The sequence below is a fragment of the Manis javanica genome, chromosome 10 (assembly GCF_040802235.1).
Source record: "Manis javanica isolate MJ-LG chromosome 10, MJ_LKY, whole genome shotgun sequence".
Lineage (NCBI taxonomy): Eukaryota > Metazoa > Chordata > Mammalia > Pholidota > Manidae > Manis > Manis javanica.
The window spans coordinates 119,128,748-119,142,826 of NC_133165.1; the positions used below are offsets into that span (position 1 = coordinate 119,128,748).

Genomic DNA, 14,079 nt, shown 5'->3' on the forward strand with positions numbered 1-14,079 from the left:
TGGGGACAGTGGGAAGCTGTACCTCCAGGTCAAGGGGCCTCTGCCCACCACTACAAAGGCCCGTTCGTAAGGAAGGTGATGGCTCTCTGCTCAGCTGCGGCGTCTTGAGCACCCCGACTCAAGCACTCTCCTTACTAACCACCGCTGAGGGAGTGAGTGGGGTGCGACTCTCACTCTGGGAGCACACGTGGACCTGACCTCTGCATGAGAACCAGGTGACCCCAGGCGGACTACATGCCACAGTGCAGATGTGGGCAGGCAGTCAGGAGGCCCTCCCTGCAGAGGTGGCCCTGAGCAGAGCCCAGGTGAGCACAACGGCCTGACAAGGGGACGGCCAGGCCAGGACAGCACGACTGCGGGGTGGGGGGCAGGCAGGCCTTGGAGGGCACGGTAGCCCACCCTAAGGAATCTGCATTTAATTCTCAGCATGACAGGAAGCCTGAGAGTTTCTGGGCAGGGATGGAACTAAACCCAACAGGTTTTGATGAGCTCGCTCTGTCTGCTCATGAGACTGGCTCAAGAGGGGTCAAGGGGGAGGCCGAGAGACAGGAGATGTGTGCCCAGCAGAAAAGGCAGAGCTTTGGAAGGGGTGGACGCAGGGCCCAGGGACTCTCAGGAGCTGCTGAGGTCCCTCCCTCAGAGACAGCAAGGGTGCCCAGCCCTTCTACCCTCACCTGGAATGCACATTACCCACCTGCAGACCAGTTTCTGACGGGCCAAGGGGGTCTGGTTCCTGTGCCTGCAGGGATGCTTCCTGCCAGGGAAACCTGCCTCTCTGAGGGCTCTGCACCCTTGCGATCCCTGTGCTCCATGGCCTCCCACCTCCCACCCCGTTCCTGGCACATAAATGCACTTAGTACTGCCTGTGAATAGGCAGGCTTCTTCTTTTTTATTTTTATTTTTATTTTTTATTAAGGTATTATTGATATACACTCTTATGAAGGTTTCACATGAAAAAACAATGTGGTTACTACATTTACACATATTATCAAGTCCCCACCACACCCCAATGCAGTCACTGTCCGTCAGTGTAGTAAGATGCTACAGATCCACTATGCGCCTTCTCTGTGCTACACTGTTCTCCCCGTGACCCCCACACCGTGTGTACTAAATGTAACACCCCTCAGTCCCCTTCTCCCTCCCTCCCTCCACACCTGCCCTCCCACACCCCTCCCCTTTGGTGACCACTAGTTCCTTTTTTTTTTTTTTGAGAGGGCATCTTTCATATTTATTGATCAAATGGTTGTTAACAACAATAAAATCCAGTATAGGGGGGTCAATGCTCAATGTACAATCATTAATCCATCTCAAGCCTAACTCTCGTCAGTCTCCAATCTTCTGAGGCATAACGAACAAGTTCTTACATGGTGAACGAATTCTTACATAGTGAATAAATTCTTACATGGTGAACAGTACAAGGGCATTCATCATAGAAACTTTCGGTTTTGATCACACATTATGAACTATAAACAATCAGGTCAAATATGAATATTCATTTGATTTTTATACTTGATTTATATGTTGATCCCACATTTCTCCCTTTATTATTATTATTATTTTTATTTTTAATAAAATGCTGAAGTGGTAGGTAGATGCAAGATAAAGGTAGAAAACATAGTTTAGTGTTGTAGGAGAGCAATTGTAGATGATCAGGTGTGTGCCTGTAGACTAAGTATTAATCCAGGCTAGACGAGGGCAATAAACCATCCACGGATGCAGAAGATTTCTCTCAAAGCAGGGGGGATGAGATTCTGAGCCTCACCTCTGTTGATCCCCAATTTCTCACCTGATGGCCCCCCTGCGACTGTGCCTGTCTTAGGTTGTTCCTCCCTTGAGGAATCTTACCCGTCTCTGGCTAACCAGTCATCTTCCGGGGCCATACAGGGAAATGTAAAGTTGGTAAGTGAGAGAGAAGCCATATTGTTTGCAAAGGTTAGCTTTTTACTTCTTTGCAGATTTACGCCCTGTGGCTTCTATGCCCAGCACTTGTCTCGAGGTATCTTTACCACTTGGAAGAATTATGATACTCGGTAATTCTCGATATGAGGCACGAATTCTACTAAAGGGTTGTAATTAGGAAGGAAGAAGAAACACTAGTTCCTTCTTGGGGTCTCTGAGTCTAGGCAGGCTTGTTTTCATGACCCACAGTCGCGTACTCTGACACACACAATCCCAAGGTGGTTGGCAGCTTCCAGACCCAGGACGCCTGGGTTCAAATCCCAGCCCAATATCCTACTGGCTGGGTGGCAGCGACTGCCCCACGCCTCAGGTTCCTCATTTGTAACATAGGCAGAACAGCACCTACCTTAGGAGTATCACAGGATTAGATGAATCATCACACCTACAAGTGTACATTGGTGTTATCAGCATTATCAGGTTCAAATCACCTCACCTGTCCATGCCTGGGCAGGGCTGAGAGCCCTCAGGCCTGAGGCTCTGGGCAGTAACAGCAGGATGGCCAAGGGGTGCAGCTGGGCTGACAGCAGACCTGCAGGGCAGGGTCCTTGCCCCGGGCCATCTGGCTGGGGCTGAAGGTCACAGAAGCATCAAACTGAGCCTTGAGCAGCTGAAGCTGCTTCAGCGCCTGCAGTGCTTCTGGGGCAATCTTAGCCACACTCCCCAGAAGGTTGTAGTTCTCACCGGGGTCCTCAGACAGGTCAAAGAGCAGCGGGGGCTCATGGGCAGTCAGAGGGCTAGAAGCGTGGCAGGCGGGGTCCGCAGTGGTGTCACTGTGGGCAGAACCTGGGGGTGGGGGGTGCGTCTGTGCAGAAGGCAATGGGAAGGAAGGGCCAGGCTCTGGGGCTCCAAAGGCATCAGCAGTGCTGGGAGAGGAACTCACCCTGGGTGAAGAAGTGAGCCTTGTACTTCCCACTACGCACAGCAAAGACCCCATGGACCTCATCAGGGTAGGCCGAGTAGAAAAACAGAGACTGCCGGGGGCTCTGGGGGGAAGTGGGAGTCACAGGGTGGGGAAGGGCTCCTGGCACCGACCTGCACACACCCAGAGCTGTCAGCCCTGCCCCGGCCCTGGCCATGCAGACCCCTGTGCCCACCCAGGAGCCTCACAGGAGGGACAACTTGGTGGCTGCACAACGGAGGACCTGCCCAGACCAGGGCCTTTCGGGTGCTGGCCGTGCTCACTCCCACAGCCGGGAGGTAAATGGGGAGGGGAGGTGGGCAGTGATGAGTCAAGGCCCCTGGCTCTACCTTGCCTGTGCCCAGAAGCAGGGGGCTGAAGTCAACACCATCCAAGGTGACATTGGGCAGTGGGGCCCCGGTCAGGGATGCCAGTGTGGGCAGGAGGTCCAGGGAGCTGGCCAGCTCATGGGTCACGCCTGAAGGCAGAGAGCTGCACCGTCACTCCACGATGGTGGGGAGGGGCCGAGGGTTCACGAGGAGAGGGCCTGAAGACTGACCAGGAGAGATGTGGCCTGGCCAGAAGGCCAGGGCAGGCTCCCGGACGCCGCCCTCAAAGGTGGTGCCTTTCCCACACCGCAGAAGGCCTGCGCAGCCGCCATGGGACATCCGCATGGTCTCGGGTCTGGGAACATGCACGAGTCCATCGGCCCTTCATGGGCTGATGGCTTAGGGTCTCTGACCTGCCCTTGCAAACCCAGCCCCAGACTCATCAGGCAGATGATGCGCGCAGCAACGGCCAGCCCTCCCTGTCCCTGCCCTGTCCTGCGAGGCCGGCACCTGCATGCACTTGTGGTCCCCTGGGGTCACCACAGGGGGCCAGCATCTCTTGAGACCCTCTTATCCCACTGGCCCTTGGCCAGCAGTGGAGATGGGGAGAGCCAGGTGCCCCACAGTGCATCCCTCAGCATACCCGTTGTCTGCGGTGAAGATGACCAGCGTCTCTCGGAGCAGCCCCAGGTCCCCCACAGCCTCCATCAGGGCCCCCACAGCCGCATCCAGCTCCATCAGGGAGTCCCCAAATGGTCCACGGCCTGAGCGCCCTGCAAAGCTCTGCCCACTGAACTGAGGGTAGTGGGTGTGCTGGGGGTGGAGACTGGAATTAGCAGTGGATAGGGACACGGGCAGCCTGGAGGGTGGGGCCAGGGTCACTCACATGGGAGGCATAGTACAAGAAGAATGGGCGGCCCTGACGCTGGGCATCAGCCATGAGGTCTCGAGCAAAGGCCAGGTAGCGGGCCTCCAGCCCAGGCAGCCAGGGAGGCTGCGCCTCCACAGACAGGTTGGCCAGCAGTGGGATGGGGACCAGGCCTTGGTCACAGCTGCCGTCACAGGCGGTGGCCGGCGGGAAGCAAGTCAGGTTCTGGCAAGGGCCCTGGGGGCGTGGCTCCATTCAGGGCTGCGGAAGGAGGTTTGGGGAGCAGGGGAAGGGGACAGGGGAAGGCAGAGAATGGCTGAGGCCCAGTGGCTCTTACCTGGTCATGGGAGTATGGGATGCCCAGGAATCGATGGAAGCCCTGGTGCAGGGGCAGAAAGGCCCCCTCAGGCCCCACCCCAAGATGCCACTTGCCAGCTATCCCTGTGAGATAGCCTCTGGCAGCCAGGACCTCAGCCAGGGTCACCTCCTCCAGGGGCAGGCCCCCTCTGGAACTGGGCTCCAGAACTCCAGGGTACAGGCCCATGCGGACCGGGAGCCGGCCGGTCAGGAGGGCGGCCCTGTGGGACAGTCACAGTCTGTTAGACTGAGGCGGCCACACGGAGGATGGGGGGCAGTGGGGGGAAGACAGAAATTCGAGCTCCTGCACAGGGAGAGCAACCCCTTACTCCCAGTGAGGCCCCCAGGGAGTCTGGGAGGAAATGGAGAAGCAGGTGGGGAGCAGGGGGTCGGCCCTACCGCCAAGCTCACCGAGAAGGCGTGCACAGAGACACGGGCACATAGAAGTCGGTGAACCGCAGGCCCCCAGCAGCCAGCTGGTCCAGGTTGGGGGTGGTGGAACTGGGGTGCCCATAGGAGCTCAAGTCCCCATAGCCCAGGTCATCAGCGAAGATCAGCAACACGTTGGGAGGGCTGGCAGTGGCCAGGCCTGCAGCCAGAGCCACCGTGAGGGCCCAGACTGGCACCATGGCACACGGCGCTACCGGGCCTTCCGCAGAACACCCTGGAGGACAGGAACGCGGGCTCCAGCAGCCTTGTCCCCAGACCCAGGCACTACCCTCCCCTGAGACCCCAGACCCAGGCAGCGTCCTCTGGAGACCCCAGACCCAGGCACTGTCCTCCGGAGACCCCAGACCCAGGCAACGTACTCCGGAGACCCCAGACCCAGGCCCTCCCCTCCCCGGACACCCCAGACCCAGGCAGCGTCCTCCGGAGACCCCAGACCCAGGCACTACCCTCCCCGGACACCCCAGACCCCAGGCAGCGTCCTCCGGAGACCCCAGACCCAGGCATTATATAGTTTCTGGTATAAATAGTTCCCTGACCCAGACAACCCCTTCCTGAAGGCCCAGAGGAATCAGCACACGGAAACCCCAGACTCCAACAGAACCTAGAGGACCGTAACTTGGGACATATTCTCCCTGGAGACCCTCAAGGACCAGGACACCCGCAGATTCTCGGGCGTATCTGACCCTCTTCACGCGGAGATCCTCGCCCCGGCTCAGGGTCAGCGGCAGAAGGCCCAGGACCCTACCCGCGGGTCCCGTGTCGCGGGCGAGGGCGGCAGAGGGCGACGGGCGGACAGCAGACAGCGGGATGCAGAGCCTTCGCCGGCGCTTCCGCCTTGGACGCCCCGCCCCGCGGCCCAGCGGCCCCGCGACTCGCTGCGCGGCGCAGACAGGCGGGGACAGGGCGGGGCCTTATGGGGGCGGGGCGGGGCCTGGGGCCTGCCGGGGGCGGGGCCTGGGGCCTGCTGGGGGCGGGGCCTGGGGCCGGGCGCGCGCTCCGCCGGTCCGCTCAGAGGTCCCTGGTGCCCGGCGGGGGAGCGCGCTGGGCGGACGGTGCCCGGCGCACGAGCTGGGAGCTCGGGGGCTCCAGGCGGTCCTCAAAGAGCTGAGCCTGCGGTGCTCAGGGCGCCGGCAGTGCGCAGGTGGAGTGGAGACCATGGAGCCAGCGACTGCTGGCTTTTCCCTCGACGCTACTTTCGGTGCTTTTCTTGAAATACGGGATTAGGACATTCTTTCAAACTATTTCCCCTCCGTGCGTGTGTGGGGTGTGTAACGTGGGGGGTGGGAGGCGTGTCTGGGTTCTGGCCCGCCTCTAGTTACACCACTGGGAGGCACCCATCGGAGGAGGAGGTGGCTTGGTCCTAGTTCATCACCGGACAGCCCTGGACGGATGACTTCACCTTTTTGGCCCCAGCTCCGTTAGCTATTTCAAAGTAGGAGAGCGCCCCGGGGGGTGGTAGTATTTTACACCGTGTGTTTGGACGCCCCACGGCCAGTGCAGTGACTGGGCCCCTAGCAGCCTCCCTAGCAGCTCCCTAGGGGAGACCCTTCCCAGAGGTGCTTTCTGGCCTCAGGCTCCACAAGCTCAGGGCGCTCCTCGGGGAGCTCTGACCTCAGCCAGAGAAGCGGGGGGTTTCTGTGATCGCTGACCCTGGAGGCAGTGGGAGAGTTGGGGGGGGGACCTGAAAAGGCCTCTGGAGGCAGGGTTGGCGGACAGTTTCCACTGAAGCCCAGTCCTGCCTGTGGAGCTGTCAATTTCCTGATGAAACCTGACAAGAGGTCAGTGTGGGGGTGCAAAATTTGAAGGACAGGGCCTCTCAGACACGGGGCTGGGCACGAGCTGGACTCGAGGCTGCTGACCTCGTGGGAAACAGAGAGGGCCAGTGTCTGGTGAGCAGCCCCTTGGTGTCACATTCCAGCGTGGTTTCTGGGCCTGTGCATGGGAAACAATGTGGGGTGGCTGGCCAGGACAGAAAGTTTCTCGGTGGCCCAGAAATCTTTGAACCTGTAATTGGAGCTATCACAGCTGGTTGGCGCTGTCAATTGGAGTTTAAAAGGAAACAACCAAAAACACTTTCTTCCCTTTCAGCTGCAAGCTGGACCCACCCCAGGCAGCGGAGGACCTGCCCCCGCTCTCAGAAGGAGCCTGCCTGTGGTTGTAATGTTTTGCGAATGGCTGGCACTTCCCCTGCGGTTTCTGGAGGTTGCTCAGGTGTGTGCTCATGGAAGGTGTGCCTGCCAGCCCTGACCTCTGGGTGGGCGGAGGGGCCGTGTGCTGCCAGTAAAGCTTGTTCAAAGCCCAGGCTCTGCAGGTGTCTGAGTTTTTGGAGATGTGAGACATTGCTTTTTTGGCATTGCTGCGGGAAGGTCAGCTTGGGACAGAGCCCTGAAGGGAGGCAGCCCACCAGGGTGTGGGAGATGGCTCTGGGTGCTTGGGACATTGCTACTTTGAAACTGACACCCCCAGTTAGAGAGGGGGCCTTACGACGAGTCTTGTGGGTCTTATCTGTGTGTACCTGGGACAAAGGATGAGAGAGGCTGCCCATCTCCCTGACCAGTGGGGGTGGGTGAACTGCTTCAGTGAGAACTCCATCCCCATGAACAGGTTTGGCAGTGGTTCCTGGGCTGGGCTGATGTGGGGACCCAGGACCCTGGAAGCCACCAGAGTCTGACCTTGGGTCTTCTCTGGGCGGCCACCACTCCTGCTCCCCACCTTGGCCCACCCAGGTTGCACTTCCTCCTCCTCAGCCACCCTGAGGCAGTGGGGTCGGCCTGTTCCAGAAGGGCTTTGCTGGTGGCCTCGGCCAAGGGGAGGGCGGCAGCTTGACAAAGATTGTCGCTTGGTCAGGTTTACTCAGACTCCTTCCTTGTGGAGTCCAGTTTAACAAGAACTCTCCACCCTGGGTGCCTGCTCAGGTTCTTGGCGCCTCCCCACCCCTGGGTGATGTCTGAGCTCCCTGGCTTGCCTCTAGCAAGAATCACGGTAGGTTGGTCAACCAGAAGCCACCCCCACCCACCTTGTTTCCTCTTAGTGATTCTCCATCCACTGACCCCTAGCCATGCTCCTCGGCTATTATAAGAGAGGAAAAAGCTTTCCTTGACCCTCATTACTTTGGCTGGGCCTGAAAATTAGACTGGCAAAGTTTAACAGGAGCAAAGAGTGCCAATTTATTTACTTTTATGTGTTTTACATGACATGGGAGCCTTGAAAAGAAAATGAAGACCTGAAGAAACAAACCTGAGTATTTTTTGCTACGTTAGAGAGTAGACAGCCATCTTCTTGGAGGAACAGTGTAGGTTAAGGGGTATGAGGTTAGAGCAGTAATCTGGGGGAGCTTGGCCGGCCCACTTGTTTGGATTCTTCCCTTTGTCTTTGGCATAAGGATGCCCCTTTCTTCAGGAAGCAGGGATGGACCCTCTCCCATGGGCTGTTTGAGGGGAGAAGGGTGGGGGAATGTCAGAGTGACCGTGCTTCTGCTGTTTCCTCAGGCCCTTCAGCTTAAAATATTCTATATGCACAGGGGCCATATTTTGGGGTAGCATGTCCTGAACCCCACCACTATGAATTTCCACTTTCCCATGCTGTGATCATAGTAGAGCCCAATGTCTCCTGAACTACAAAATTCCATCACAGTGGTCAACACCTGGCTTGCTGGTCCTGATTAAACCCTGCCATGCACCCACTGGAATGGAGGGAGGCAGAAGAGCTCCCAGAAAGGGGGTGCAGTTCTGAATAGACGTGGCCAGTGTGAGGTGGCATGGGTCTGTGTGGCACTGCCCTCCACTGGGCTGCCTCAGTCTCAGCCCTACTAACTGCAGATAAGCAGGTATCCCCCAGCCTTAGGCCTCTGAGCTTGCTGTTCCATATCAGGAATTCTTGGCCCCACATAGGCATGGTGAGGTCCTTTCCCTATTTCAGGTCCACTGGGATGCCACTTTCTCAGTCAGGCCCTCCCTGGCTCCCAAGCTCCCTCTCCCACCTCCTGTCCCAATGTGACCTGCTGCCATTGGGTCCCTGTAAATGGAGGACTACAACAATGCCCACTCATCCCCTCATTGGGAGGTGCAAACTATGTAAAGCAGACTTGACTTAGGCCCAGCAGGCATGTGGCAAGTCTGTATTATAATTTGTGTTGTTGTCATTATGTGGGTTAGGTGGCACTGGGCATGGACCATGAAAACTTGCAGACATGGAGGACCTCCTAGGCTGGGGAAGATGGGGTAGTCTGGGTAACAACAGGTGGAGAGGTGAAGATAACCTGTCAGTTGAGTTATAAGCATGGTCCCCAAGAGAACATTTCAAAGACACACCCGGGGTGACCCAGAGAAGCAGCCTCTGATTACTGGTGTCCACCTGTGAGTGGCACTCAGCTGAGCAGCTGACTGATTCCCAAAATAAATTATACCATTGTCACATTGCATGAGCATGTTATCAGGAATGCTAGTTTCTTCCAGATAGGAAGTTCTGCCCAGACCAGGTGTGGGACAATTGTTTCTTTCCAGTGCTTTCAAGGAACTGTATGGAGCTGAGAAAGAGCATCTTCTTCAGCAGATCCAATACTTGGTCCCTGAAGTGTCTGCAGGCAGCAGACACCAGACTGGTGTGCATGGCAGCCAGGGCACCCCACAGCAGTGCAGGTCTGGGTGTGGCTGGGTGAGAGGCAGCCATGCCTGCCTGGGTCTAAGGACTTGAGGCATGAAAGGCATGGGATAAACTAGGTGGGACACAGTCCCGCCTCCAGGGCAGGTCAGGGACACCTTAGACACAGGTAGAGAAGGCTCAAATAACAAAATAGTTGCACCATTTTGCAAATCTGCGTCAGCTAAGTCCTGCCTAGGAATGGATATTGGAGGAAGGTTACCCTAAACCAGACAGAGCTGATGGTGAGCATAGGTTCTGAATTCGAGGGGCTGGAATTGTGTTGACTGCCTGTGCTCTGGTGATTAAAACTAGGGCTCACGCAGCCCGTGTGGATGAAGCAGAGATGCTGGAAACTCCTTGGTTTAATGGTTTTGTTAAAAAACAAAATTCAACTGGATAAATGTGAAGATCTAATTGACTTGATTCAGTGAATGAGGCAGCATCCCCTCTAGCAGGAAGGAGCTCTGAGAAGCTCTAGACGTGGGGGTTTCTATAGCAGGAGGAGGTGGAGCAAGGCAGTTAAAGGAGTAGTTTATTTCAGGCAGGGTGGCCTTCCCTTCGGGAGTGCAGGAGGGCCTCCCACGCGGATGACCTCACTAGTGCTCATCAGGAGATTGCAGGGTGGCTGATTTAAAATTCTGCTCCGGGAAGAGGCTGAAACTGCAGTTAGGTGAGATATGAAGTCTTGGGGGGCTTAGCACAAGTGACTCCATTTGGGAGCTCGTCGTTTCTTTTTAACAGTGGAGAAAAAGGCACTCAAAGACTGAGAGGCAGGAATGCGTTGTGCTCCGTTGTCCTCTGACTTCCCTGTGAGAGCTCAGGGAACACTCAGCAAGACAGTAAGGAGTGTCCTTAGGAGTAGGGCTCTGGGAGGCTGGTGCTGTAAGGCGCAAGTGTGACATGGTGAAGAGATACTGGGGTGGAAAGGCTGTGCGGCCAGGAAGGTCACCTTGATGGTCAAGCAGTGGCTGTGGCCTCAGAGACCTTTGGCTCATTGGTCATGGAATCGCTTTCCAGGCAGCCCCAATGGAGGTGGGGGTGGTGGAAAGACCCTAAGCCTCAGGGATGTGGCCAGATTTGTCTCACAGTGCAGGGGTCACAACTTCAGCTCCTCTTCCAATTCTGGACATGAGTCATTCACAGTCCTTGGCCAGAGGGAAAGACCTGGTGGAAAGACCCAAGGCTGCACTACGTCTTCCTACAGCCTCCCTGCAGGAGGTGCAGCCTCTGGCCAGGACGCCATGCACCGGGGGATGGGGCACCTCGGGCTCCCAGGGCAGACTGCTGGCGACTGACTCTGGGCTAATGCCACTTACTGGACATTCTGATGCCCCACTCAGAGGTGGCCTTTGGAGGTCACGTGAGATATGCATTTTGGGCCACAGTTCATCTCACGAGGGACACACTGAGTGTGTGAACTATCTTGTATTAATTTCCCCAGATCTCAAGATACACAGAACAGCTGGCCAATGCAATACCTCCGGCTGATCTAGGCAAGGACTCACAAGGCAGGCTGCCCAGCGGAGGCTCCTGGAACTCCCCTCCTATGTCAGCTGAGGAAACACCTGCTGCTTTGACGGATAAACCCCCGAATCTCAGTGACGTAATACAACAGATGATTATTTCTTACCCACAGCAAGTCTAGTTTTCAACATGGGCAGAGAAGGGGAGCTCTACATCCTGTGTGATCACTGGGGACCCAGGCCAAAGGCGGAAGTGTTGCCATCTTTAACGTGATTTAAGGTCATCCTGGATGTCCGCATTCAGCCAAGCGGAGGGTAAGGGGAGAGTGTGCAGCATGGAGCAGAGGGCGTTTATGGGGTGAGGCCTGGAGTGCCACACAACACCTCTACCCAGATGGGCTCCAGAAGTCTGTGGCAGGGCCCTACATAGATGCAACGGGAGCTGGGAAATAAAGGCTCTGGTCTGTTGGAGCCGCCGCTGGGACATTGGCGTTCTGATTTGCTGAGGTCACCTCGGTGTGCTCACTGTCGCAAAAAGAGCAGCTCCGTAGGGGACCAGGACTGTGATGTTGGGGGAGTGTATTTCTAGAAGCTCAGATTAGACTTTTCTCTTCCAGTTCTTCCTGTGATTTTGTAGGCACTAATTCCCTGTATTAAATCCCTTTCTGCTCAAACTAGCCATCTGTGGGTCTGGAACATATACCCAAACCCTAGCTTTTACATTCAGTGAGAGGAAAGGTCTTAGAACTGGGAGGCCAGGGTGTGAAGGATCACTTATAGGCACATGGATGATGTCAGAATGTGGGGTGAGCAGGCAACCTGTGACCAAGATGCCAAAGTCCTCAGTGAATGAGATGGCAAGGTTGACCAGTGGAACCTATTTGATCACTGCTGTATTCCTAGTGTCTCATACTTCGGGGTGTATGTGTGTGTCTCTAATAAATGTTTTAAAATGCAGGATTTCCTTCTGTCCATTTACACATCCATTTAATATCTGCATAGCAAACTCATTAAACACTTACATGCACTGACTGCTGTGGCTAAATAAGAAAAACAGATTTCTAAACATGTGATCTAATGGAAAATATAATCTATTGCAAAACACTTGGACATGCTGAGTAAAATATAATAAGCATTCTTTAAAATGTATAGCTGAGCTTGAAAGAAAGCAAGGGATATCCCCAGCAACCCGAACTGAAGTGGAAACTAACAGCAACAGGCTAAGTAAGTATGATATCGGGGACCAGCCACTTCAAGCTTTGGGTTTTAATGGAGGCAACAGACAGGGCCGTGGCCCCATGCAAAATAAGAAGTTGGAATTTAGATTCTCACATAAATTTAGGATTCTGAAAGACTCATTATTTCAGTGAAAGACTAGAAAGACTAGAAAAAAAAATCTGCTTTCCAGGAAAGAGAAGTGGAAAATTTTGTAACAACCTCACCACAAGATGGAAATACAATCCCAATGGGTATGGGTTTTAAATATATACTACTTGGGTGGCTTGGAGTTGAGTTGGAGCGGTTATAATCGGGCAGCACTGGAGCACCTCGCAAAAGCCAGCAGTCTCTCACCTCAGTCCCTCCAGGTCCCCACAGATCGGTTTAGCCAAACATGGGGTCACAGTCTAAAAATCACAAAACCTGTAAATATGCTAAAAATGTTCACAGAGAAAAAAGATGCAATTGAAAACCTAAGCGAGAAATGAGAAATGACCAGAAAGGATTAGGGGGGAAGAAAAAGGGAAGAACCTGACAGATTTGAAAAGGAACAAAATACCTTTGGAAATGAAAAACGTAATTGGAATTTCAATGGGTAGGCTAAAAAGGAGAGTAGACACAGATGAGAATTAATGAACTAGAAGTTGGCTCTGAAGAAATTACTCAGAATGGATAGACTAGGAAATAAGAACATTTTACGTAAGTTAGAATGAGATGGTCTAACACTGTAAACATTAAAAAAAATTCTACACTTTACAATTTCATTAAATATATTCGCAGTGTTGGGGAACCATCTCCACTATCTATTCCCAGAACTTTTTCATCATCCCGACAGAAGCTCTGTTCCCATTAAATAATAACTACCTATTCTTTCCTCCCCCCAGACCCTGATAACCTCGGTCCTGCTTTCTCTATGAATTTGCCCGTTCTAGGTGCCTCATATAAGAAGAGCCATATAATGTCTGTTCTTTTGTGAATGGCTTATTTCACTTCACGTAAGGTTTCCAAGGTTCATCCATGAAGTCAAACAAGTTTTTAATAGGAGATACTGAAGAAATACAATATTGAAAAAGATAACAGCAGAGAATTTCCAGATTCCTCAGATTCATAACAAATCCCAAACAGGATAACACGAAAACACATTTAGGCATATGATGGAACTGAATAATATTAAAGACAACAGGGTCTTAAAAGTAGCCATAAAGAACAAGTTACCTACAGAAAGAATATTAAAAACACCATTTATTTCAATGGCAATAATAGAACCCAGATGACAACAGAATAGTGAGTAAAAAAATATGGAGTATCAATAACTATTAATCTAGAATTGTATGTCTAGGGCGACAGATTGCTAGCTGCCCATTGTGCATCCGTCATGCTTCTCCCTCATTAATAGAGCCGTGATGTTGCGGGGAGCAACAATGTGCTCACCTAAGAACGAACTTCAGTTTCTAGGCTTACTTGGAGCCAGACCCAATTCTAGCCAGTGAGATGTAGGTACAATTGCTGGGTAAAGTTTCAGAAAAGTTCCTTCAAAGGATCAGACATCTGTTTATGATGAAAAACTCTCTGCAGACAAGGACTAGAAGAGAACCTCTAAATCTGATAAAGGGCATCTACAGAACACCTTCAGAGAGCACCATACTTAGCTGGTGCAATATCAAACATCTTCTCTGTATGACTGAGAGTCAAGTAAACACCTTGCTCTTACCATTCGGTATGACACTGTCCTGGTGGTCCTAGCCACTGCAAAAAGGCAAGAGAAAGAAAGAAAAGGCACAAAAATTCAAAAGGAGGAAGTATTTTGCTTTTGCTGATGTAGAAAATCCTAAAAATCCATAAAAATGCTACTAGAACTAAGTGAATTTAACGAGGTGATAGGCTAGAAGTTTATAT

At 53.5% G+C, this 14,079-nt stretch overlaps 1 protein-coding gene and 1 long non-coding RNA gene across 8 annotated transcripts; one reads left to right on the forward strand and one right to left on the reverse strand.

Annotated features, from left to right (window-relative positions):
• Nucleotides 1–854: 854 nt before the first annotated feature.
• Nucleotides 855–5,755, reverse strand: ARSA (arylsulfatase A). 4 transcript variants are annotated; one of them, XM_017677502.3, is made up of 9 exons: nucleotides 5,607–5,755; nucleotides 4,823–5,075; nucleotides 4,392–4,632; nucleotides 4,073–4,291; nucleotides 3,830–3,999; nucleotides 3,417–3,541; nucleotides 3,208–3,335; nucleotides 2,840–2,942; nucleotides 857–2,742 (listed from the first exon to the last, which is right to left on the reverse strand). In XM_017677502.3, the coding sequence occupies exons 2-9, from the start codon at nucleotides 5,038–5,040 to the stop codon at nucleotides 2,423–2,425; spliced, it is 1,524 nt and encodes a 507-aa protein (XP_017532991.1). In that variant the 5' UTR covers nucleotides 5,041–5,075; nucleotides 5,607–5,755; the 3' UTR covers nucleotides 857–2,422. The 4 variants fall into 4 exon arrangements, with proteins under 4 accessions (XP_073070222.1, XP_017532991.1, XP_017532990.1 ...); XM_017677501.3 differs by having other exon boundaries at nucleotides 5,545–5,708; XM_017677503.3 differs by having other exon boundaries at nucleotides 5,478–5,708.
• Nucleotides 5,756–5,847: 92 nt separating this feature from the next.
• Nucleotides 5,848–11,922, forward strand: LOC108407875 (uncharacterized). 4 transcript variants are annotated; one of them, XR_005058108.2, is made up of 3 exons: nucleotides 5,848–6,059; nucleotides 6,950–7,072; nucleotides 10,944–11,922. It is a non-coding gene; the product is annotated as an uncharacterized lncRNA (long non-coding RNA). The 4 variants fall into 4 exon arrangements; XR_005058106.2 differs by having other exon boundaries at nucleotides 5,850–6,002; XR_001855840.3 differs by lacking the exon at nucleotides 5,848–6,059 and adding an exon at nucleotides 6,069–6,293.
• The last annotated feature ends 2,157 nt before the right edge of the window (nucleotides 11,923–14,079 follow it).

Bases quoted from the DNA above. Each gene is read 5' to 3' on its own strand.
- ARSA (XM_017677502.3), bottom strand. From the start codon at position 5,040: ATGGTGCCAGTCTGGGCCCTCACGGTGGCTCTGGCTGCAGGCCTGGCC. The intron at 3,542-3,829 runs GTATGCTGAGGG...GCATGTTCCCAG, and splicing joins ATCTTCACCGCAGACAACGG to ACCCGAGACCATGCGGATGT. The intron at 3,336-3,416 runs GTCAGTCTTCAG...CTCTGCCTTCAG, and splicing joins GCCAGGCCACATCTCTCCTG to GCGTGACCCATGAGCTGGCC.